At 53.1% G+C, this 21,545-nt stretch overlaps 1 protein-coding gene across 3 annotated transcripts in view; it reads right to left on the reverse strand.

Annotated features, from left to right (window-relative positions):
- The window catches only part of LOC127611436 (titin-like), a 125,113-nt gene that overhangs the window by 61,779 nt on the left and 41,789 nt on the right, over positions 1-21,545 (reverse strand). For all 3 annotated transcript variants that reach the window (XM_052081959.1, XM_052081960.1, XM_052081958.1), the window contains 49 exons: positions 21,367-21,509; positions 20,170-20,293; positions 19,834-20,100; positions 19,292-19,389; positions 19,039-19,207; positions 18,225-18,494; positions 17,877-18,143; positions 17,524-17,802; positions 17,018-17,426; positions 16,811-16,935; positions 15,707-15,973; positions 15,345-15,614; positions 14,962-15,261; positions 14,585-14,887; positions 14,312-14,499; positions 14,085-14,199; positions 13,715-14,002; positions 13,461-13,612; positions 13,176-13,323; positions 12,264-12,441; positions 12,044-12,165; positions 11,662-11,949; positions 11,031-11,327; positions 10,760-10,946; positions 10,569-10,684; positions 10,190-10,489; positions 9,496-9,795; positions 9,298-9,403; positions 8,971-9,167; positions 8,567-8,875; positions 8,195-8,473; positions 6,693-6,992; positions 6,313-6,615; positions 5,958-6,151; positions 5,668-5,851; positions 5,203-5,505; positions 4,266-4,565; positions 3,854-3,972; positions 3,546-3,723; positions 3,170-3,454; positions 2,699-2,992; positions 2,308-2,607; positions 2,035-2,216; positions 1,765-1,894; positions 1,499-1,689; positions 967-1,396; positions 556-861; positions 295-476; positions 35-164 (listed from right to left, as the gene is read on the reverse strand). In XM_052081959.1, coding sequence (XP_051937919.1) covers positions 35-164; positions 295-476; positions 556-861; positions 967-1,396; positions 1,499-1,689; positions 1,765-1,894; positions 2,035-2,216; positions 2,308-2,607; positions 2,699-2,992; positions 3,170-3,454; positions 3,546-3,723; positions 3,854-3,972; positions 4,266-4,565; positions 5,203-5,505; positions 5,668-5,851; positions 5,958-6,151; positions 6,313-6,615; positions 6,693-6,992; positions 8,195-8,473; positions 8,567-8,875; positions 8,971-9,167; positions 9,298-9,403; positions 9,496-9,795; positions 10,190-10,489; positions 10,569-10,684; positions 10,760-10,946; positions 11,031-11,327; positions 11,662-11,949; positions 12,044-12,165; positions 12,264-12,441; positions 13,176-13,323; positions 13,461-13,612; positions 13,715-14,002; positions 14,085-14,199; positions 14,312-14,499; positions 14,585-14,887; positions 14,962-15,261; positions 15,345-15,614; positions 15,707-15,973; positions 16,811-16,935; positions 17,018-17,426; positions 17,524-17,802; positions 17,877-18,143; positions 18,225-18,494; positions 19,039-19,207; positions 19,292-19,389; positions 19,834-20,100; positions 20,170-20,293; positions 21,367-21,509 — 11,172 coding nt within the window. The remainder of the gene's footprint in view (positions 1-34; positions 165-294; positions 477-555; positions 862-966; positions 1,397-1,498; positions 1,690-1,764; positions 1,895-2,034; positions 2,217-2,307; positions 2,608-2,698; positions 2,993-3,169; positions 3,455-3,545; positions 3,724-3,853; positions 3,973-4,265; positions 4,566-5,202; positions 5,506-5,667; positions 5,852-5,957; positions 6,152-6,312; positions 6,616-6,692; positions 6,993-8,194; positions 8,474-8,566; positions 8,876-8,970; positions 9,168-9,297; positions 9,404-9,495; positions 9,796-10,189; positions 10,490-10,568; positions 10,685-10,759; positions 10,947-11,030; positions 11,328-11,661; positions 11,950-12,043; positions 12,166-12,263; positions 12,442-13,175; positions 13,324-13,460; positions 13,613-13,714; positions 14,003-14,084; positions 14,200-14,311; positions 14,500-14,584; positions 14,888-14,961; positions 15,262-15,344; positions 15,615-15,706; positions 15,974-16,810; positions 16,936-17,017; positions 17,427-17,523; positions 17,803-17,876; positions 18,144-18,224; positions 18,495-19,038; positions 19,208-19,291; positions 19,390-19,833; positions 20,101-20,169; positions 20,294-21,366; positions 21,510-21,545) is intronic.

Genomic DNA, 21,545 nt, shown 5'->3' on the forward strand with positions numbered 1-21,545 from the left:
AGTGAGTATGAATTGAGGCACGTGTATTACGCACCGAGGACGTTGACTCGCACTTTGACTACTTTGTGTCCGGCTGGGCTTTCCGCATTGATGATGTAGCGGCCAGCATGGTTCATTTTGCTCACAGGAATGATGACCAAGGAGCTCGTGTCGGTGGAGTGAACCTAAGGTGAACAATCAAGTCAATAAATAAAAATCTCCGACAATGCCACATGCTTCTGATATGCCCCGTGTTCAGGAAAGCTTGCTCCGGTGGACAACGTGCAGCCCACACCATCATCTGTGTCACTTCACCTCTGAGTCGAGAGGAAGCGTATGAAGTTCATTTTTCGTCTCGGTCTCGGCTGTTCCGTCGAAGGTCCAGGCTACTCGAGGCACTGGACGCCCACTGATTGTGACGGGGATCCTGATGGTGGTTCCAGCCCTGCAGTTCAGCAGGTCGTGAGCACTCACATCCAAAGACACCGTCGGCTCAACTAGAAGACAGAGACAAGGAAGGATTGAAACAGCTTTGTATGCTGATCAAATTGGACAAACACGCGTCACAACTCTTACCTAGGATGTCCTGGACAAGGACGTCTCCAGTCCTGGCAGGCTCAGAATTGCCTGCAGCATTCACAGCGTAGATCCTGAACTTGCACTTCTTGCCCTCCTTCAGGTCGGGGATGGTCATCTCAGTGGATGGGTGGAGTTTGTCGGCAGGATTCACCCTTCTCCAATCAGGGGACCCTTCCTCGTGCACCTCAATGACGTAACCCTTGACAGGGCTGCCACCGTCCCTGTCTGGAGGTCTCCAGGCAAGTGTTACGCTGTTCTTACTCTTGTCTTTGACCTCAGGGGATCCGGGTGCAGTAGGAGGACCTAACGGACAGAAAATATCAAGATTTCAGTGTTGCATAAAGAACACCTAGCCGTGCAGCACTTTTTCCAAATCACCAAATGAGACATAGAAAGATCCAGACTCACTGCATGGGTCCACAGCGAAGCGGCACTCTGTGGACTCGCTGGGAGGTCCGACCCCCGCAGCATTGGTTGCCGCCACCCTGAACTGGTATTCTGTTCCTTCGATGAGCTTGAGAACGGTGTATTGCAGAGCTTTCACGGCCGGTTTGGTGACCGGGCACCGGTTGACACGCCCCCAGTACACAGCTCCGCGTTCCCTCTTCTCGAGCCAGTAGCCTTGTATGGTGGAGCCACCGTTGTCCAGCGGAGGATCCCAGGTCAGAGTCATTGTGTTTGATGTGGCAGCAATGATCCTGGGGTTTCGCGGTGGTCCGGGGAGTCCAAACGGATCCTTCAGTTCTACCTTCTCAGAGTCACAGCCGTCACTGACGCCGTATTTGTTCTCCGCCCTGATTCTGAACTGGTAGTGACCGTCCACATTCAGTTTGTAGACCTGAGTGGACAAAGGCCAGACTGTCTGTCTACGTCCAATAGAAGAGGTCACATTGCCGCACTCGGTCTCCCGTCAGGTAAGCGTGCGTGCGTCTGCACTCACCCCATAGCGACGATCAATGAGGTTGGAGGTCACTGCCTCAAAGTCCGATTTCTTCTTGCTGGCATCCCTGCGTTCGACCGTATAGTTGGTGATCTCGCTGCCCCCGTTGTCTTCCGGGGCATCCCAGGTCAGGTAGCAGGAGTCCACCTTGATGTCGGAAACCACAATGTTCTTCGGCGGAAGAGGGCGGTCTGAGAGCAAAGGACGTCAGGTTAGACAAGTGACACTCGCCGTCAAGGAGTCCCTGCCTCTAAAAGTCTTCATACCAAGGACTTCTACACGGATGATGTGCTGAGCTTTGCCGTAACTGTTTTCAGCTAGAAGTTTGTAATTGCCTTTGTCCTGCCTGATGGTTTGTGGCATGGAAATGGTTGTCCTCAATGTTGTGCGATTCACCTGGTAAGTGAAAAGTCAGCAAACCACATCCAGTGTCAGGCAATGCCCCCTCATTCGGGAACATTAGAGAATGCTCCGGTCAATCAAGGAGGTGTACAAGAAATAATGTCCCCTTCAAAAAGAAAGAATGCGCTCCTGACCTCCTCGGTTTCCACTGTCATCTTCTCTTTGTCGCATATGTCTATCACCTCATCGTCCTTCACCCACTTGATTCTCGGAAGAGGCAGTCCCTTAACCTCAGCTGGAATGTCGACGGCGGAGCCTTTCTTCACAATGATCGAGTTACTCTTGAAGTACTTCAGGATCGTGATAACTGGTGCAACTGTGAATTCCAAAGGTGAGACTTTCAATTCATCATAGCGGTGCTTCTGTTATAGTTGTCGAGACATTTGACAATTGCTTTGCTGACATACTTTCATCATCCTGAATCTTGGCTGTGATGGGCTTAGATGGAGCGCCATCCCCAACCTCATTCACAGCTTTGACGCGGAACTCATACTCCTGGTTCTCCGACAAGTTCTCAATGACACCGGAGCACTTGGTAAAGATCTTGCGGTTGGCCACCTCGAACTCATTGCCGTCAGATCTCATCTTCTCCACATAGTAGCCGATGATGGGGCTGCCGCCGTCGCTGCGCGGCGGCTGCCAGGCCAGCGCGATGGTGTTCTTGCTTCTATCGGTATAGTGCAGCTTCTCGGGAGCAGACGGTGTACCTGCAGGGAAATGTCAGAGGATGAGTTTGTCCGAAGCGCACAACTGGTGCAAGATGTTCAATTTGCTTCAGTGTCGAAAAGTTGCCAGCACCTTTGGGATCTTGAGCTAAAATGGGCCCGAGATCTGCCGGGGCTCCGTCACCATACTTGTTTCGGGCAATGACCCGAAAATCATACTCCTCGCCCGCCAGCAGTCCGTGGACGTCGCATTTGCAGGACGCCACCTCAATGGGCTGGCGGAAGAGCTTCATCTTGGCATCCTTTCTCTGGACCTCGTAGCCAATGATGTCGCTGCCGCCGTTGTCGAGTGGATCGGCCCAGGTGAGGGTGATGTTCTTCTTGGTCACCGTCACAGTCTTCAAGTCTACCACAGGCCCCGGGACGTCTGCATGACAAAAAAACAAACAAAAGAAAACAAAACAAAATTCAAATTGTAAGCAATCGACGCAAATGATGCGGATACATTCAGTAATTGGGAAAATCAGATTATAAATAAATAAATAAATAAATAAATAAATAAAAAAAATAGCACGAAATTTCCCGTCAAATGAATGACACTGACCCATGACGTCAACTTTGGTTTCGGCAGCCTTAGTCCCACTGCTGTTGGTGCCTGAAATCTGGTATTTGCCATGATCCTTCCTGACTGCCTTCTTGATGAATAGACTGCTATTCTTGCCATCCGTCTCCACAATCATTCTCCCCTTGTCAATTTCAGCATCATCTTTGGCCCACTTGACCTCAGGCTGTGGTCGGCCAATCACCACGGCGGGAAGCTTCAGCGACTCGCCGGCCTTGATCATGACGCCATTCTTGACGGAGATGTCGAAGTCCACAGCCGGAGGTTCTGAAGGCCGCAGAAGATGAGAACATGATTTTTGAAGATGACAAGGAGAGACTTGCCACCAGTATGCACCAGCTGTGCCTTTTGATTGTACCTTGAGGCTCCTTGACGGTGACGGGGTCTGTGACTCCTGGGGCTCCAGGACCCGCATCGTTGACGGCGATGACTCGAATGTAGTAATCGGTTCCTTCGGTCAGACCTATGACGGTGTAGGTCAGCTCCTTGCACCTGAACTCCGTGCTGCGAGTCCAGTCCTTCTCCCCGGCCACCACCTGTTGTCATAGGAAGAGGGATTTTGCCCTGAATGGCTCACATGTCGGGGACCACCCAGAATCTTTTCCAATCACTGTCGTGTGTCATATGGCAGCTTCGTGAAAAACAATGTAACATCGAGACGGTAACCTTCTCAACGTGGTAGCCCAAGATGTCCCCTCCTCCATTGTACAAAGGCGGCTTCCAGGACACGATGACCGAGTCTTTGCCGGTATCTACGATCCACGGTGTCGGAGGACCAGGAGGCACTGAAGTGGCGGTGTGGCAAACACAGACAGGTTCTTACCGTGCAGGTCTTCACAAATACAAGATTGATATCGACCAAAGGTCTCGAATGTGGTTTTAATTCTTATAAGGGCTTGTTTCCAATTTTGTGCTCGTTTTTGCACCGCAAACGTAAAACGATGTTTTTGTAAGCATCGTTAAACACTGAATATTTTTTGGCACCTCAATGCCGTTTGGCTTCACAAATAGGAGCACTCAACAATCCGCAATGGGGTGAGTCGCGGGTGCCCGCTACTTCCACGGCGGGGTGACTTACGGATGGCGTCCATTGCAACAATGCGGTCCGTGGGCTCGCTGAAAGGTCCGGGCCCAGCCAGGTTCTCGGCACACACCCTGAAGATGTAGGTGAGTCCCTCCAGCAGGCCGCTCGCTTTCACTTCCAGAGAGTTGAGGAGAACGCGGTTGACGCGAGTCCAGTGTTTGCTATTCACTTCTTTCCTCTCAATCCAGTAGCCCAAAATGGGACTGCCATTGTCCTTTGGCTCGTGCCAGGAGAGGTGGGCCGAGCTTGCCGTCACTTCGTGAACTCTCGGGGTGTTGGGTGCGTCGGGAGGATCTGATGGGGAAAGGCGTGCCTAAGTCATACGGGACTCCCTCAAAAGCGCATTAGACGGCTCGACCTCATTCTCACCACCGCAGCGAGGCTTGTGACCCGTACAGAGAGAGCAAAACACATCGCTCACTTCTTAAGTGTTGACGCTGGCTCGCAGTCGGCGATAGATTAGCGTTTCAAATTCTGCCACTGGCCTATCAGTCACAGTTTTGAGTGAATACCCGAATGTGGTTCACATTATTTTTGGAGTCTGAAAAAGTTCCGCATTCTTCAAGTATCTCTATTATTGCGCGTAACGTCTGTGTCGGTTCAGTTCCAGTCAAAGGAAGATCATCAGCACACAGGGCAAGATTTTGCTCTCCCCCAGCAATTATAATCCCTTCAATATCTCGACTTTCCGACTTTGCGCCTCAACACGTCATGCAAGGAGAAGTGCGGAGGCAGAGATTACAACCCCGCTTCTTTCCCATCAAGACGCGTGCCGAATGGTCTTTTGTTGGAGCGATGCCCTGACTGGATATATCACAAGGTTTGGAGTTTGGATTTTGTGTCCAAATGTATCGAAGCTACCCCGAGAGAAGATGGGACGAATGCAAAACATCGATCAAAACCTGTGGTTGTCATTTCAAAACGCACTCACCAAACGGGTTCTTGGCCACCAGCGGTTCGGAGACCAAAGGCGGTCCACATCCAAATTTGTTCTCGGCGCTAACTTTGAAGATGTACTCCTTCCCTTCGATCAGCTTGGTGGCGGGGAAGCTGGTGCCCTTCAAGGTGGAGGTAATGGTGATCCAGCCGATGTCGTCGCTCTTGTTGTCTTTTTTCTCCACGACGTAGTTCAGGATCTCACTGCCGCCGTCATCCTCAGGAGGCTCCCAGTTGCACACCGCTGAGGTGTTCCTGATGTCATCAAAGTTGAAGTTGATGGGGGGCCCGGGTTTGTCTGCAGCACAAAAGATTCCAGTGATTGCAGCAAAATCTTCAAAGGTGACCCTTTTCAATTCTGCTGGGTCAGTGCGGCGAATGACATCTCAAAACCCCTTTTGATTTTATTGTGTTTTCGGGATGCCATCTACCGCTCTGACTCGTCAGCGGCGAAACTTACCCAGGACGTTAACGACACAAGAGGCGGTGGCAAGGCCGTGAGTGTTCTCAACCTGGATGGTGAAGATGCCGTGGTCCGCCCGGATGGCCTCTCGTATCATCAAAGTGGAGTGACCCTTCTTTGTCTGATCCAAACCGAGGCGCTCGCGCAGTGGCGTCACAAACTCTTCTGGGGGGCCAAAAGCCTGGGAGAAAAAAAAAATAATGCCAAACACCAATACCTTTATATATAGATACACACACACCACAGACGGTGCCTGAAGCGTCATTCACTGCCGTCACCAAACCAACCTTGGCTTTGGTCTTCTTCTTCACCAATGGGACGACCTTCTTGGTTGGCTCTTTGGTGACGTCCTCATTGTTCCTCATCCAGGTGACCTTGGGGTAAGGGGAGCCCGAGATGTTGGCATCGATGCGAATCTCTCCGCCCTTCTTAATGCACAACCCAGACTGCACACGGGCGTGTAGGGTGACCGTAGGTTTTTCTGAAAAAGCGCAAAGGAATGTCAAGGTCTTTTGTCAAATTCAAGTCTGCAACAGTCATCACTAAACATTAAGCTGTTACAGAACTCAGGGATCCAATGGCGCCGCACCAACGTTTGACATCCAGTTCAAGTGCAACTGTTTGCGAAACGGTCTGTCATACCGACGGGGTCAGCAGCTCGGATGGGTTGGGTGCTTCGAGACGGTCCGCTGATTCCGGCGGCGTTCTCGGCTCGGACCCTGAACTGATATTCCTTGCCCTCCTTTAGACCCGTCACGACATGGGAGAAACCGAGAACCAGGCTGGGGGTGACCCGCTCGTAGCGCTCGCCGTCCTTCTCCATCCTCTCCACAACGTAACCTTGAATGGGGCAACCGCCGTCGTAATCGGGTGCTTTCCAAGTGATGGTGATGGATTTGGACGTTGGCTCCTGGGCCTCCACTTGGATGGGTGGGTCTGGTTTCTCTGTAAAGGGGATGACGCCTTCAGTCTATTTTGCGCATTCATCACTGGCCATGTCGACGGCCCAGAGGTGGACTCACGCTTGATCTCCTCGATGATGACAGGGGTTCTCAACTCCAGATAGGCTCCGGCGCCCACCTTGTTGACGGCTTTCACCCGGAAGTAGTACTCACAGTTAACATGCAAGTCTTTGACCGTGCGGCCGAGGACATGCTCTCCTGACGTGACGGGCATGTAAGTCTTTTTGGAGGCTTCGCGACGTTCCAGCGTGTAACTAAGAATCGGTGTCCCTCCGTCATCGTCGGGTGCCACCCAGCTGACATCACAGGAGTCCTTTGTGACATTGCCGGAGCTGATGTCTTTGCACCGACCCGGGAGCCCTGCACGAGATCACAAAGGGGCAGGTGCATGGTTTTCCAACAGGGAAAGGTTCGTGTCTCTCCAGAGTAATCTGCCATTGAAGGTCATCCCTCTCCACAAACGATAGTGCCACTCAGATTCATACTGAACCTCTGTTTCAAAGCCATGAGCGTCCTGACACCCGAGTATCTCAACATCCTCCTCCGCATTAACGGACCCATCCCTTTTCGTCTGTTCAACTACTTCTTAGCGCCGTCTCGTCAGAAGTTGTTGAGAGCCTTGCCCGCCTCACATTAGAAATTCAGACTCTCTCACCGCATTCAAATTGTGACTCAAAAGACATCCCGATTGTAATTGGTGTGGTAATGACCGCTTCTGATTCATATGAATTTGCCTCTTGTGTCTTGGACGTCTCTCTTGGACGCTTCCCCGGTGAGGTGTTCCGCACACGTCCCACCAGCAGGACCTGTGGGGACCACCCGGGACAAACGCTGGAGAGACCGTGGCCCCGGCTGGCCTGGTAACACCTCGGGATCCCCGGGAAGAGCTGGAAGAATTGGCCGGGGAGAGGGAAGTCTGGGCTTTCCTGCTCAGGCTGTTGCCCCGCGGCCCGACCCCGGATAAGTGGTAGAGGAAGGACCTTACTTTACTGGCTCCGTAGACATTTTAGAGTTCTTTTGAAGATCCAATTGTTTACAAATCTGGAAATGGCCTCGCTCCACCTTCCCTCTCTGAGCTCCCCCGCCCCTGCCTAGTCGGTGCCTCAGGTCTGCGGGTCAGTCATTATTAGAGGTACCCAGTACTAAGCGAAGGCTCAGAGGGCATCGAGCCTTTTCCGTTGCTGGTCCCTGCTTTGGAATGAGCTCCCACTGAACATTGGGCAAGCCCCCTCGCTGCCTATCTTTAAAACTCGTCTCACAACTTATTTGTATTCTTTGGCTTTTGACTGAGCATGACTTTTTAGTTTGACTGTTTTGTGCTTTCTACTGTCTTTGCCATTCCTCTATTGTTTACTGTTGTGCATATGCTATTTGCTCCATGTACTTTAGCGTGGTTGTCTTAAAGTGCTCGAGAAATACTGTTGAGTTGCGTTGAGTTCTTGTGTTTTATCCCATTTTTGCTTGATTTGTCCTCATTTGTAGATTCAAATACGTTGCAAGAAGCTCGAAATAAAATGCATCGCTATGGGTCGCTATGAATTGCCATGGTGAAAGCAACATACCAATGACTTTGACATTGATGTTTCCACTGGCGGTCCCCAGGCTGTTTTCGAGGGCGATAGCGTAGACGCCGGCGTCGGAACGTGTGCACCGAAGCAATTCCAGGTGAGCGCTGTTCATCTCCACCTTCATGGAGAGCCGCTCTCCATTCTTACATTCCCCCGCGTCCTTCCGCCACACCATCTGCGGCGTGGGGATGGCCTTGTAGGGAACGTTCAGGTGCAGCTTCTCTCCCTCGATCACCACCACATCCTTTGTCTCCAACTCCATAGTTGGGGCACCTTGACAATGGGTCACCGGGCGCAGTAGCAATTTCAGTACGCAATCTGGTAGTGCGCAATCGTATTGTCCTCAACAGCTCTGCTGATACTTACAGTCTGGATCCTTGGTAAAAACCTTGTCGGAGATCTCAGAGGGGTCGCCTACGCCGATGGCATTCACGGCACGGACCCTGATGACGTACTTCTTCTCTGGTTTGATTCCATCATCTATTTTAAACTTGAGGTCTTTGATTGGTCTGCTGTTGACCCGTAGCCATTTCAGCTCTGGACGAGCCTCGGCCACCTCTACGTGGTAACCGATGATTGGGGAGCCGCCATCCTTGACCGGCGGCTTCCACGCAACGGTGATGTGCTCCCGGCTGCTATCTGGGACAGTCACCCCCGAGGGAGGGTACGGCGCACCTGAAGATACAGACCGCCGGGGGTTTTACGACATTATCCGGCCCCCGTCACTTGTGTTGCCAAACTGAGGAAGTTGACCACAAATGCAGACTCACTGGTAGGGTCCTCGATGGAAAGGATCTCGGTGGGTTCGCTGGGTTCTCCAACCCCTGCCTCGTTTTCCGCGCGCACTTGGAACTGGACCTCTGAGCCCTCGTCCACATCGGTCACCGTGAATTGAGTTTGTTTGTCCAGAGTCTTGCAGCACTTCAACCAACGAGTTCCCAGTTTGTCCTTCTTCTCTATCACATACCTGCGGTGTTACGAGCAACAGTCACACCAAGATGACAAGCTTTTACCTTCACTTCAGGGCCATTTTCTGAACCCCCCCCCCAGACCCCCCACCGCAGGCATCACTTCAAACGGCGGGTCTCCGATCTTACCTGGTGATGGGTCGTCCGCCGTGGCTTTTCGGAGCTTCCCATTTCAGCTCCACATGTCTCTTGGTGACCTCCACGACGGTCAGAGCGTAAGGAGGTCCTGGAGTGGCTAAAGAGAAATTCCGCCGGCATTAGTGTGTGGTTGTAAGGCACACGTTTTGATGTCAAATTGGCTCTAACACGAGCTCCCTCAGAACTTACTGAAAGTGTCTTTAGCCAGCACGGCATCCTCCAACTCGCAGAATTCGCCCAGGCCTACAGCGTTTTCAGCAGCCACGCGGAACACATACAAGGAGCCTTCGTTGAGCGGGGTCACTGTGTATTTGAGCTCTTTGACGGTGGTATCCACGGTCTGCCAAGCTTTCCGCCGCACGTCTCTCTTCTCCACCACATAGTTGGTGATGGCTGAGCCTCCGTCGCTGCTGGGTGCCTGCCATTTCAGATCGGCGTTGATCTTGGTGATGTTGGCCACGTCCAGCCACTGAGGTGCAGATGGAGGGTCTGTCACGTGGAAACAGAAGGAATTCTGAGGTTGAGCTTTTGAAAAAAATTCATTGACCTCGTGAAATCCTCAAACGGGCCCCAGATTGGGCTGTGTATTCAAGACTGTCAATAGTTCAACACGGTTCTTCGGCTCTCAACAGCTGAGTTGGTTCATTCTAAGGACAAAAATCCCCCAAAGCAAACACCGCAATGTTGTTGAGGCAGGACAGGTGCCGCAAGGAATGCAAAACATGCCTCTTTTGTGGCAAACAGCCGACAGAAGCATGAAGGGAACTTGCCCTTGTTCCATATTTTGGGATGAATCAGCCTTATAAGCGCACAACTGGAGATGGCGGCATGTTTCGGAGAAACCAAACATTCAACCCCGTTGTCTCTTCTATGCGCCACTTACAGAGTCTCTCCTTGCAGACGACAGAGTCGGAGGGCTCGCTGGGTTCGCTCTCGCCGGCTTTATTGACAGCCTTGATCCGGAAGGCGTACTCCTGCTTCTCCATCAAGCCCCGCACCTGGTGTTCGGTCTGAGCAATGTCCTCGGCGATGCGGATCCACTCATCGCTGCCGCTTTTCTGCAACTCAATGACGTACGCGTCAATCTTAGCGCCGCCGTCGTGCTCGGGCCTGGTCCACGCCAGCACGGCAGAGGTCTTGCCAATGTCACGGATCACGGGTTTGCCAGGAGCCCATGGAGGATCTGGGGAAGACAAGAGTTGATTTGCAATTCATTTGGGTCTCTGTTTGGACTCTGCGGAGCTTCGTGCACTCGAGCACACCAATGGGGTCTTTAACGAAGACTGGATCTGTTTCTGTGCTTGGTTTTCCAGTTCCAGCCAGATTTTCAGCCAGGACCCTGAATCGGTACTTCTTCTTCGTCTGCAGTCCTTTCACTCTGTTGTCAAATATGCCACAAAGTTTAAAAAAAAAAAAAAACAACTCTCAACAAGCAAGTGAAATGTTTAGCAACCTGAAGCTGGTGTCTTTGATGGGCAGCTTGTTGCATCTGACCCATTTATCAGCGTCGGGATCAAACCTCTCGACCCAATAACCAGTAATGGGACTACCGCCGTCCTCGTCTGGCTCAAGCCAGTTGAGAGTCACGGCATCCTTGGCTATGTCGGAGGGAGTGACTCTGGATGGAGGGGCCGGAGGATCTGAAAAGGCACACACGTTGGAATGAGTGAAGGAGTCCTTCAAATAGAAATAATATAAACTTCAAATAGAAACTTCAGTCTCACCAAATGAATACTTTGCAACAATCGGTGTGTGCTCGGCAGGTTCTCCCACACCATACTGGTTTTCGGCACTGATCCTGAAGATGTACTCCATCAGAGCGGTGAGCTTGCAGGCCTTGAAGGTGGTGTATTTAACCGTGGTCGACAGCTTGGTCCATTTCTCCTCGTCGGTCTTGCGACTCTCCACGATGTAGTTGGTCACGGGCGAGCCACCGTCATCTCGCGGAGGGTTCCAGGCCAAGAGGCAAGACTCATTGGTGATTTCGGAGATGTCAAAGGCAGCCGGTGGGCCGGGTTTATCTGAACAGGACCGACAACGCAAACTGAGGTCAAGCAACATTTCAGGAACACTCGTTTCTGCTCATCCGCACGCATTTGTGAATTGACAGTGCGACACGTGGTTGTTCGTCCATGTGTGCCTTGCGGTTGGCCATCGACCAGTTGAAGGTGTAGCCCGCCTACTGCCCAAAGACAGCTGGGATAGGCCCCATCACGCCTGAGGCCCTCGTGGCGATAATGGATGGATGACTGCTCTATATCCAACGTGAAGCTCAAAGCCAATCTGAAGCGAGCCGACAGCTATGACTTATGTACTCGTTTACGTCGGGGTCGCTACGACGGGAGTAATACGCACCGAGAATGTTGACGTCGACGGTAGCGGTCGCACGTCCGCAGGTGTTGACGGCTTCAATGATGTAGGTGGCGCTGTCGCCTCTGGTCGTGTGGGCGATAGACAACTTGGAGTGTCCTGGCTGTGTGTCGATCGCAACGCGGTCTTCAGCCTGCAGGACCAGGTCGGCCTTAGTCCACTTGACGCGGGGATCCGGCTTCCCTTTGACGTCGGCAGGAAGTTCGATTGTGCTGCCAGCCCTGGCGGTGATACCGGCCAACAACTTCACATCCAGCTGAATCTCTGGAGGTTCTGTTGGGTTATTTTCAGAGAGTCAGCGTCAGCAATATTCAAGCTGATCCGGAGATGATCCGGAGATGAGTAGTTGGGCTCCGCTCAGGCCCACCTTTAGCATCGACAGCCTGGATCTCGTCAGTCGCCCTGCATGGTCTACTGGCTCCTAGTTTGTTGACGGCACGGACTCTGTAGGCATACCACTGTCCCTCGGTCAGACCAGTCACCTGAAACCTAGTAGCACAAAGATCAAATGAGACGTGGCAAGTCGGAGCACACACACACACACACACTTACTTCAAAATAAGCCCTGAAAGCATGTCAAGACCTACTTCAGCTCTTGAATAGGATCCGAGCAGGGTTCCCACTTGTCGGTCCCACGTTGACATTTATCCACCACATAACCTTTGACCTGGGAGCCACCGTCGTACTTTGGAGGCTCCCAAGACAGAAAGATGCCCTTGCTGCTCTTGTCGCGCCACTTCAGATTCTCGGGAGGATCAGGTGCAGCTGAAGCGAGGTTTTAGAAACTCATCAGGGTGCTCTTTTGTTTATTTTTTGTTTTGTTTTTCAAGGCATATTCTCCGGCTGTGCTGAACTCGATTTCTTTTGCGCCTTTGATGTGCACTTCCAAAGTGTGGCGATCCTTCTGACTCAGGTTTTGGCACGCACACACGCACCGTGTGTAATGTAATGTGGCCAAACCACCAAAGAGCCGTGATTGGGTGAAGTCTGGGGGTGGTCCTAATTTCCGAATCATGGAGTTTTTGAGCCAAAAATATGCACTACTATCAATGTTTGTCCGTCATTGTAATGTAGTAGGGACACGGTCGGTGAGGGTATATTGGTGCCCAACCCCCAAGCCACCCCCGACTCCTTGTCCGCGCGTCAGCACAAACTGCCCACGTCTAACGTTTGACAGTCAGCGGCTGTGAAAAGACTCAAAATGTGCAATCTGATGTTTGACCTTCAAGAGGCGCTAGACCTTCATGGAACCTCCAGGAAGAAAAAAGGTGAAGTCTTAAGGCTTAAGTCTCTGGGAAAATACTGGCCCCGGGAATGCCCTCGTTTCAAGTTGGCGCCAGCCAGAGCGCGGGCATTTCACCAGGGTGCCCGAGTGACGCTTCAAAGTCGCTGGCAGCAAGCGCACAGCCCCCAAAAAGTGCGCGGCAGCGCGCCTTTTCGTACGTAAGCACGTTGGGAGAATACGCCCCTCGGCGCACTCGGCCGGGTTCGTCACTCACTGGCCGGAGAAGACACGTTGACGGGCTCGGCGATGTAGGATGGCTCGCCCGGGCCACATTTATTGCAGGCGGCAACACTGAACAGGTACTCCTTGCCTTCGACGACGTCCGTCACTGTATGCTCAAGGTCGAGGACTCCTGTGGCCACCTGCCACGCGACGCCAACGACAACAGAAAGAGAAAGGTCGCCGCGTTACCGTCCGTCACCGACAGTCGTCGCGTACCGGATTTTGCAAACGGAGCGGAGCCCACTGTGCCCGTGAAATACGAGGTACACTTGCGTACCTTGGCCCAGGTCTTCCGAGACACTTCTCTCTTCTCGATCTGATAGTGCGTGACAGGACTTCCTCCATCGTGCTCAGGAGCCTCCCACATCAGGTGGACATGGTGCCTTGTCACCTCGGCCACCTTGAAGTCTTTGGGAGCACTGGGGCATGCTGGGAAATTCAATGAGAATTAAAAGCCGACCACAGTACCGCGCACGCATTGGCAGTCGGCCATAACTGCTTGCCATAGACAAACCCAAAACAATTCCATACCGATAACGTTGACATCAATCTCTCCAGAGACAGAGGATGTATCGTTTTCCAGCTGTAGGGCGTAGGTCCCTTTGTCCGGACGAACGCTTGGCGCAACTTTGAGCTCGGTGTACGAGGGTCTCGTCACCAGAGAGACACGCTCGGCCGCCGAAGTCAGCTCCTTCTCTTCAAATGTCCACGTGGGAGTGGGGGTTGGGTATCCGGTGATGGGGACCGTGATGGTGAGAGGGCGAGGGACAATGACTTCCAAGCCATCCCTGAAGGCGCTCAGGTCGAGCGTCGGACCCACTGCCAGGAGACGAGCAAAATATACCCACGTCAATGAGCAGCCCAAATTGAAGCAGAACCTTTTTGGCCCGAGTTTTCGTACCGTGAGGATCGTCGGCAAGAAGCGGGCCCAGTTGCTCGGCCGGATCTGAGATACCGGCGGCATTCTCGGCACAAACTCTGTAGAGGTACTTGGAACCATGTTTCAGTCCAGACACCTAAAAAAAAAAAGTTTGTTCGATGTTTTTTAAATCTCACTTCAAAAAGAGTCACTTTGCTGAGATTCGAAATGGAAACGAGACAAACGGGTTGACAAGAGGAGCTGCCTACCCGGTAGGAGAGGTCCGCACACAGTCTGGCGTTGAAGCGGCGCCACTTGTCCGTGCCCTCCTCGCACATCTCAATGATGTAGCCGGTGATCCTGCTGCCACCGTTGCTGGCAGGGGGCTCCCAGGCGAGCGTGACGGCGTCCTTGGTTTGGTGATGGAAGTTCAGGTTGAGGGGCGGGCCGGGCCTCTCTGCAACACATGCGGGTTCCGGGCAAGTGAGATTTGCGCGACTTGGCGAGAGACGGCTGGCCATCGGCGGTCAAACGTCACCCACCGATGGGATCCATGATCTTGACGGGTTTGGTGGCGGCGCTGGGCTTGCCGACGCCGGCCTTGTTCTCCGCTCGCACTCTGAAGATGTACTCTTTGTTCTCGACCACGTCATTGAGATTGGCCGAGCGCTCACTGGCCCCGCAGAGCGCGCACGCCTCCCACTTTACGGAAGTCCTGTCGCGGAGCTCGATCACGTAGCCGGTGATCTCTGAGCCGCCATCAAACGTAGGAGGCTCCCAGATGACGGTGGCACCAAATCGGTTCACCGCGCCGACAGCCACATTCTCCGGCGCGTCGGGAACATCTGACGGAAGACGACCGCTCCGGTGAGGTTTTCGTTTTGAAATGCGACGCTCGAGCACGTGCCCGCTCGCTCACCAAATTTATTCTTGGCCTGAACGGCGTCATCAGTGACAACGTGGGGTCCGCTCCCAACACGATTTCTGGCGCAGACTCTGAACAGGTACCAGCAGTCCTTTTGGAGGCCACTTACACAATACTCGGGCGCGTCGGCGCGGTCCGTTGCCACTGTCCAGGTCTTCCGCTTCGCATCACGCCTCTCGACGTGATACGATGTGATTTTGCTCCCGCCGTCGCTGTCGGGCTCCTCCCAGGCCAAACTGACTTCGCCGTCAATGGTGTCGGTCACCCTCAGGTTCTTGACGGGTCCGGGCACATCTGCCGAGTACATGTTGAATGTCAAAACGCCAGCGCGGTAACGCCAAAGGAGTCGAGCCGTCAACGAATCCATTGGAGCTCACCGATCACGTCCAGGTTAATGAGAGCCTCCCCCTCGCCATGCTTGTTCTTGATCACCACCTTGTACTTGCCCCGGTCTTCTTTGCTGGGACTCTTAAGGCGGTACGCCGTCTTGTCCACCGAGTTGTCAACGTTCTGGACAGGTAGACTGACGCCGTCGAACAACCACTCTACGTCTGCCCGAGGGTAGGCGTCGTAGGGTACCGTAATGACAAAGGGCTTCCCGGCATCCGTTACCAGGTTCTGGTCTGTGGTTTTGATTGTTGGAGGAGCTGACAAAAACAGACCAAGTTTCATTGTTTTTCTCTTTACCTTGCTGCATGGGCGATTGCAGAGTCCATCGCAGCGGTGTCGTGCTACTCACCCGCCAGCTCCAACTTAGCTCGAGCATCTTTGTCTTTGGCGACAATCCTGTAGTCGCCCTGGTCTCGAGGTCGGACCTCACACACCTGCAATCTGTGAACTTTCCCCTCGCTGATCATCTGGTACTTGTCCCCCTGGACGATGATCATGTTGTTTCTCATCCATTTCACCTCCACTCTGTCCTTGTTGAGCTCCGCCTCAAACACCACGTCCGAGCCAGGGGCTCCCAAAGTGTCCTGGGGCGGTCTGATGATCTCCACGGGGATTTCTGTTGGAGCAAACGTGTCACTTGAGAAGGATTTCACAAGGAAGCTGCAATTTTGGGGGGGCAATGAATGAAACAAGTCAAGTCAACAGTATTTATAGAGCACTTTCAAACAGCCATCGCTGCATACAAAGTGTTGTACATGGAGCAATTTAACATGCACAATAAACAGTAAGACAAATCGGTAATAAAGGCGGTAGAAAAACAAGAACAATTCAAAGTCATGCTGAGTCGAATGCCAAAGAATACAAGTGAGTTTTGAGGAGGGTTTTGAAGATGGGCAGCGAGGAGGCTTGCCGAATGTTCATTGGGAGGTCATTCCAGAGAGAGGGACCAGCAACAGAAAAGGCTCGATCCCCTCGGAGCCTCAGTTTAGTTCTTGGTACTTCTAATAATGTCTGGTCCACAGACCTGAGGCGCCAGGCAGGTGTGTAGGGGCGGATGAGCTCAGAGAGGTAAGGTGGCGCCAGATTATTCAGAGATTTGAAAACAAAGAGGAGGATCTTGAAAATAACTCTAAAATGAATGGGGAGCCAGTGAAGGGATGCCGGAGTAGGAGTTATGTGCTCCCTCTTACGAGTACCAGTCAAGAGGTGAGCAGCGGCATTCTGGACCAGCTGAAGGCGCTTAATGGAGGACTGGCTGGCTCCAAAGTAAAGGGCATTGCAGGAATCGAGCCGGGATGTGACAAAGGCATGAATTACTGTCTGAAAAGTGTTCATGTGAGAGGAGAGGTTTTGTTTTGCCTCAGTTTAGTTCTTGGTACTTCTAATAATGTCTGGTCCACAGACCTGAGGCGCCGGGCAGGTGTGTAGGGGCGTGGAATCAAACAAAACGTACCTTCGACAAATAGTCTCGCTCTGGTCCTCTTCTCTTCCACGCCACAGGCGTATTCACATTCGTCGTCTGGTCTGCATCCCTTGACGACCAGTCTGCACATCTTACCTTCTCTCTCTACGATATACCTGGAGGGACACGCAGGCGCCCATAAGCGTGCTCGAACGAGCGCTTTTCTCAGAAAGCAACGAGTCATTTGTGGCGGGGTACCTCGGCCCTTCTCGGATCTCCCGGCCGTTCCTGTACCACTTGACGGCGGCCTTCTCTTTGGACAACTTGCAGTTGAACTGCGCATCCTCAAACTCGGTGACGGTCTGGTCTTTGAGTTGTGCCGTGAAGTCTGTCGGCGCCTCGCTGACGATCAGTTCGGCGGCACACTTGTCTTCTCCCACCTCGGCGCAGTACTCGCCCTCGTCCTCCATGACGCAGTCCTTGATGGTCAGCCTGTGGTTGAGACCTTCGCTTCGGTAGACAAGGCGCTTGCTGAGCTCCACCTCCTGGCCGTCCTTCAGCCACCTCACGGTCGACTTTGGTCGGTTCACCTTGCACACAAAACTGATTGTCTTCTTTTCCTGAGTTTCGATGTCCTCGATGGGTGCCAGGAACTTTAGCTCCTCCTCTGCAGATGGAACGGATTTTCTATTTTACATTTCAGGACTAACGATTTCCGCTCTGCGCTTAGCGTTTGGCGCGTCTGTGCGAGTTTGATCTTTTACCGGTAACTTTAGCGCGGGCTGAGCACGTGGCGTGCTCTCCTCTGTGATTGGTCAGGCCGACGGTGTAGTCGGCCTCGTCGGCCGTGCGGGCGTCCAAGATCCGCAGGGAGAAGACGGCGTCTCTCTGAGCCACCATGTACTTGCTGCTCTCAAATAGGGTCTCCTGATTCTTCAGCCACTTGGCCTTCACTCCCTCCATGTTCGTCTCGCAGTTGAAGACAATCTCGCTTCCCTCTTTGACTTCCGTGTCTCTGATGGGTGTGACGATCCTCAGTTTTTCTGCAATTGGGTGCAGACCGTGATTCAAGGAGTCAGGGATGATGCAACGCAGGAGGGAACCGAGTGAGTCTCACCGATCACGAGCAGATCTGCGGAGGCTCGGAGGCTGCCGATGAGGACCACGTAACCTCCCTCGTCCTTCAGCTCGCAGTTTTTCACCACGAGAGCTCGTCTCTTTCCTTCGCTGACAATCTCGTATTTGTCCCCGCTTTCCACCTCCTGCTCCCCTCTGAACCATTTCACCTCATAGGTTTCTTTGGAAACCGAGCAGACAAACTGAGCCTTCTCCCCTTCCACTACTTCCTGGTTTTGCGGTTTGGCGATGAAGTCGGCTTCGAGTTCTGGAAATAAAAGCAGAAGTTGACCGATGCGGCTCTCTCGGCCACCTCTGAGCTAGTTCCCGGCACGGCGCGCATTTGTACCATTCAGTTTCAGGACGGCAGCCGTCCTGACGCTGGGGCTCAGTCGGCAGTTGTATTCGCCGGCATCCTCCATCCTCAAGTCTTGGATGATCAGGATCCTTTTGCGTCCGTCCGCGATCTGCTCATAGCGGCCGCCCTCCGGCAACTCTCTGTCTCCTTGGTACCAGGTCACCTCTGCCCCAGGCTTGGACACCTCGCAGATCAACTTCACGCTGTCTGTCTCCGTGCCTTCCACATTGGACAGGTTCTTGGTGAACTTGGCGGCCTCCTCTGTTCAAAAAACAAAACATATCATTGGGGATGAGGACGCAGTCAGTCTTTGAGAATGTCACGAGAGGCCGTACATGGTGGCGCCCAGAGTCAGCGGTCTCGGGTGTGCCCTGACCTCACTCAAATTGGGGCCGAAAGCTGACAGACTCTTGTTCCTCAAAAACCTTGACTTTGAGCAAGTGACTGGCAAATATCGATTTTGGTGCCACATTGTGAAACAAAAATGTCATTTTCATTTTCCTTACAAGTAACATTACACATCGGGACGTGACTTATTTGACGAGCGATAGACTTGCGGGCACCGTTGAGATGACTTGCGTCTGTGTACAACAATGTACACGTATGCGCTCATCTTTACAAGATTTACAGCAGGGTGTAAATTCTGATCCCGAACCCTGATGAAGAATGAGTCTCAGCGACAAACAATCACTCGGGGCGTCCAAGGACCCTGAGAAATTCAGGTGACGAACGGTCTGACAACAAAGTCCCTTTTTTTTCTATATCCTCTTCGAACAGAGGCCATCAAAGGGTCGGGAAGCCTCACCGATGACAGTCAGCATGCCGGAGCTCTTTGACGTGCGAGCGTCGCACTCATATTCCGCCTCGTCATCCATGGCGGACTTGTGGACGATCAGGATCCTCTGAAGCCCGTCGGCCAAGATCTCGTACTTCTTCCCTTTTCTGATCTCGCAGCCGTCCTTGAGCCAGCAAACCTGAGGGATCGCCATCGGGCAAATGTCGCTCAGCCTGCGCGAAAGCCGCGATCGGGACGGCACACTTTGCACGAAGATACAAACCTTGGCCGACTCTCGGGAAACTTTGCATTCAAACCTGGCAGATTCTTTTTCGAGGACCTCAACATCTCGCAGAGGCTGGATGAACTCCACGTGAGGTGCTGATGGCAAAGAAATACATCAATAAACGACACAAACGACAGCCCAAGCTTTTGCTCCCGAACCGCCGGCGGGGATTTTGTCCTCGGAATGGGAATTGATGGACTATGTTCACTCGTTTACTCATGACATGTTCTTGATTCCGATTGTGTTTTTCACACCTCGACAATTTCTACAAGCGAGAGCGGTAACTGACCACCCCACCCTACCCCGCCCACCACCCCGTGTCTCACAGGGCCACATAATTAGGCTCAACGGTGCGGTTTCGCCTAAACTGCGCACAAGGCGGACAACGTGAATGTCCGGATGAATGGTGTCTTGAAACACTGGTCCGCGGTGAGCCCGAAGACCAGGAGTCGCCGCGCGGCATCCGGTTCTAACTGGAAGGTGGCATCACGGAGCGCGAGCGACGCACTCTCGTCTGGAAATTGCACAAGGGCTCTTACGTATAACGTCAAGGAAGCAAGAAGTCTTGGAGTCCTTGGCGTCGCACGTGTACGTCTTGATGTCCTCCAGGTTGCAGTCGTGGATGGCCAAGGCCCTCTTTCGACCGTCGACGATCGTGTCGTATTTCTTGGTCTTGTGGATCTCCTGTCCCTCCTTGAACCACTGAACGAGCGCGTTCTCTCTGGACACCTCGCACTCCAGCGTGGCGGTGGCCTCCTCCTCCACCGTCTGGTCCTCCAGCGGCTTGGTGAACGCCACCGGAGGCTCTGCGGGCACGCGCCAAACGTGAGTGCGGTGCGCAAAGAGGACGGCGGAGCCCGGCGCCGGGAGCTCACCTCTGACAACGAGCTGCGCCCGAGTCTGGAAATCCTTGGCGGTCAGTCTGACTTGGCCCGCCTCCGACAGCTTCACATCCCCGACCGTCAGAGCGTGAATTCGGCCGTCTCTTTGAATCTTCACCTGCAGGAAGCCAACAATGAGAGTCACGGGCGTTTCATGTTTGCCGACGTACCGGACGGACCTTCGGACAATTAAAAATAAAAAAATTAAAATCCGATCACCCGACCGCAAGATGGCGGCCGTGACGGCTCTGATGCAAACAGCCATCTGGCTTGAAGGCCAGACCACCAAAAAACGAGGAGATTGACTCGTTCCAGACGACTAAAGTGCGACAAAAGGCGAGGGGCGACACATTTCCTCCGAGAAATTTGAACTGTGCGTTTGCGTGTGTGGAGCAGGGAGGAGCACTTCAAGACAGGAGTGGTGCACACGTGTTACAAGAGATACACTATCACCCGGGGGGCTGTTGGGACGGAAAAAGAAGCTTTGCTGACCATCTCGACACTTTTCGAGGGCAACTTGGCTTCTTGGTTGGATGCAGCCAATTCCTCCGGGGAAGCTCCCATCTTCAGAGGAGTGCACCTTGAGGTGCTCGCTTCAACAGTATCGGCCAACTTGATGGAATCCTTCCTCGGGTCACGTACTACTTTGCGGACTTTGGACTCACCCGCGTCACGCAAATCTGCCGTTTCATGGTGGGAAGTTCCACATGCCCGCGGGTGATGCGCACTCGCCAAGGGGGAGATCGACTCTGGGACTTCCCCTGACCAAGTCACACGAAGGCTCGAAATAAAGAAGAAAGATTCGGCGTGCCTCGTCCGTACGTTTTCACCCTCTGCAGAGAAGCGTTTGGCTTTCGCCGTCAAGTTAATCCTGCCCCGCACTGGCCTTCATTTCAAACTTATTTGAGACCTCAAGTCTTCCTTCATTTCCCAGAATCTTGTAAACGCGCCCGCAATGTCACAAGCGAGCTTTGAGTGGATGAGGCAAACTGCGCAAAAGGCTTTTGACCTCTAAGCGGCTGAAGCTCCATATTAGGGAGGGAGCCTCGAGGGCCAGTCTGAGATGAGGCTATTTTAAAACTTGGGCGCACACGGAAACACTTTTGACACCGCGTCGGGTGACAAAAAAAAAGGAATGGGGAAAACAAACAAACAAACAAACCCCCCGAAATAATAGCCGTGAGGTCCTACCCGCTCGCCGGCCTCCATCTTGTTCCCCGCCAGGAACCAGTCGACGTCAATGCCCTCGTAGGACAGCTCGCACCGGAAGGCGGCCGTCTCCCCGGCCGTCACCGTCATGTCCTTCAGCGGCCGCAGGAGGCGTATGACTCGAGCTGAGGAGAGCGGGGGCGCGGCTTATCGTCCAATCA

The sequence above is a fragment of the Hippocampus zosterae genome, chromosome 12, assembly GCF_025434085.1.
Source record: "Hippocampus zosterae strain Florida chromosome 12, ASM2543408v3, whole genome shotgun sequence".
Taxonomy (NCBI): domain Eukaryota; kingdom Metazoa; phylum Chordata; class Actinopteri; order Syngnathiformes; family Syngnathidae; genus Hippocampus; species Hippocampus zosterae.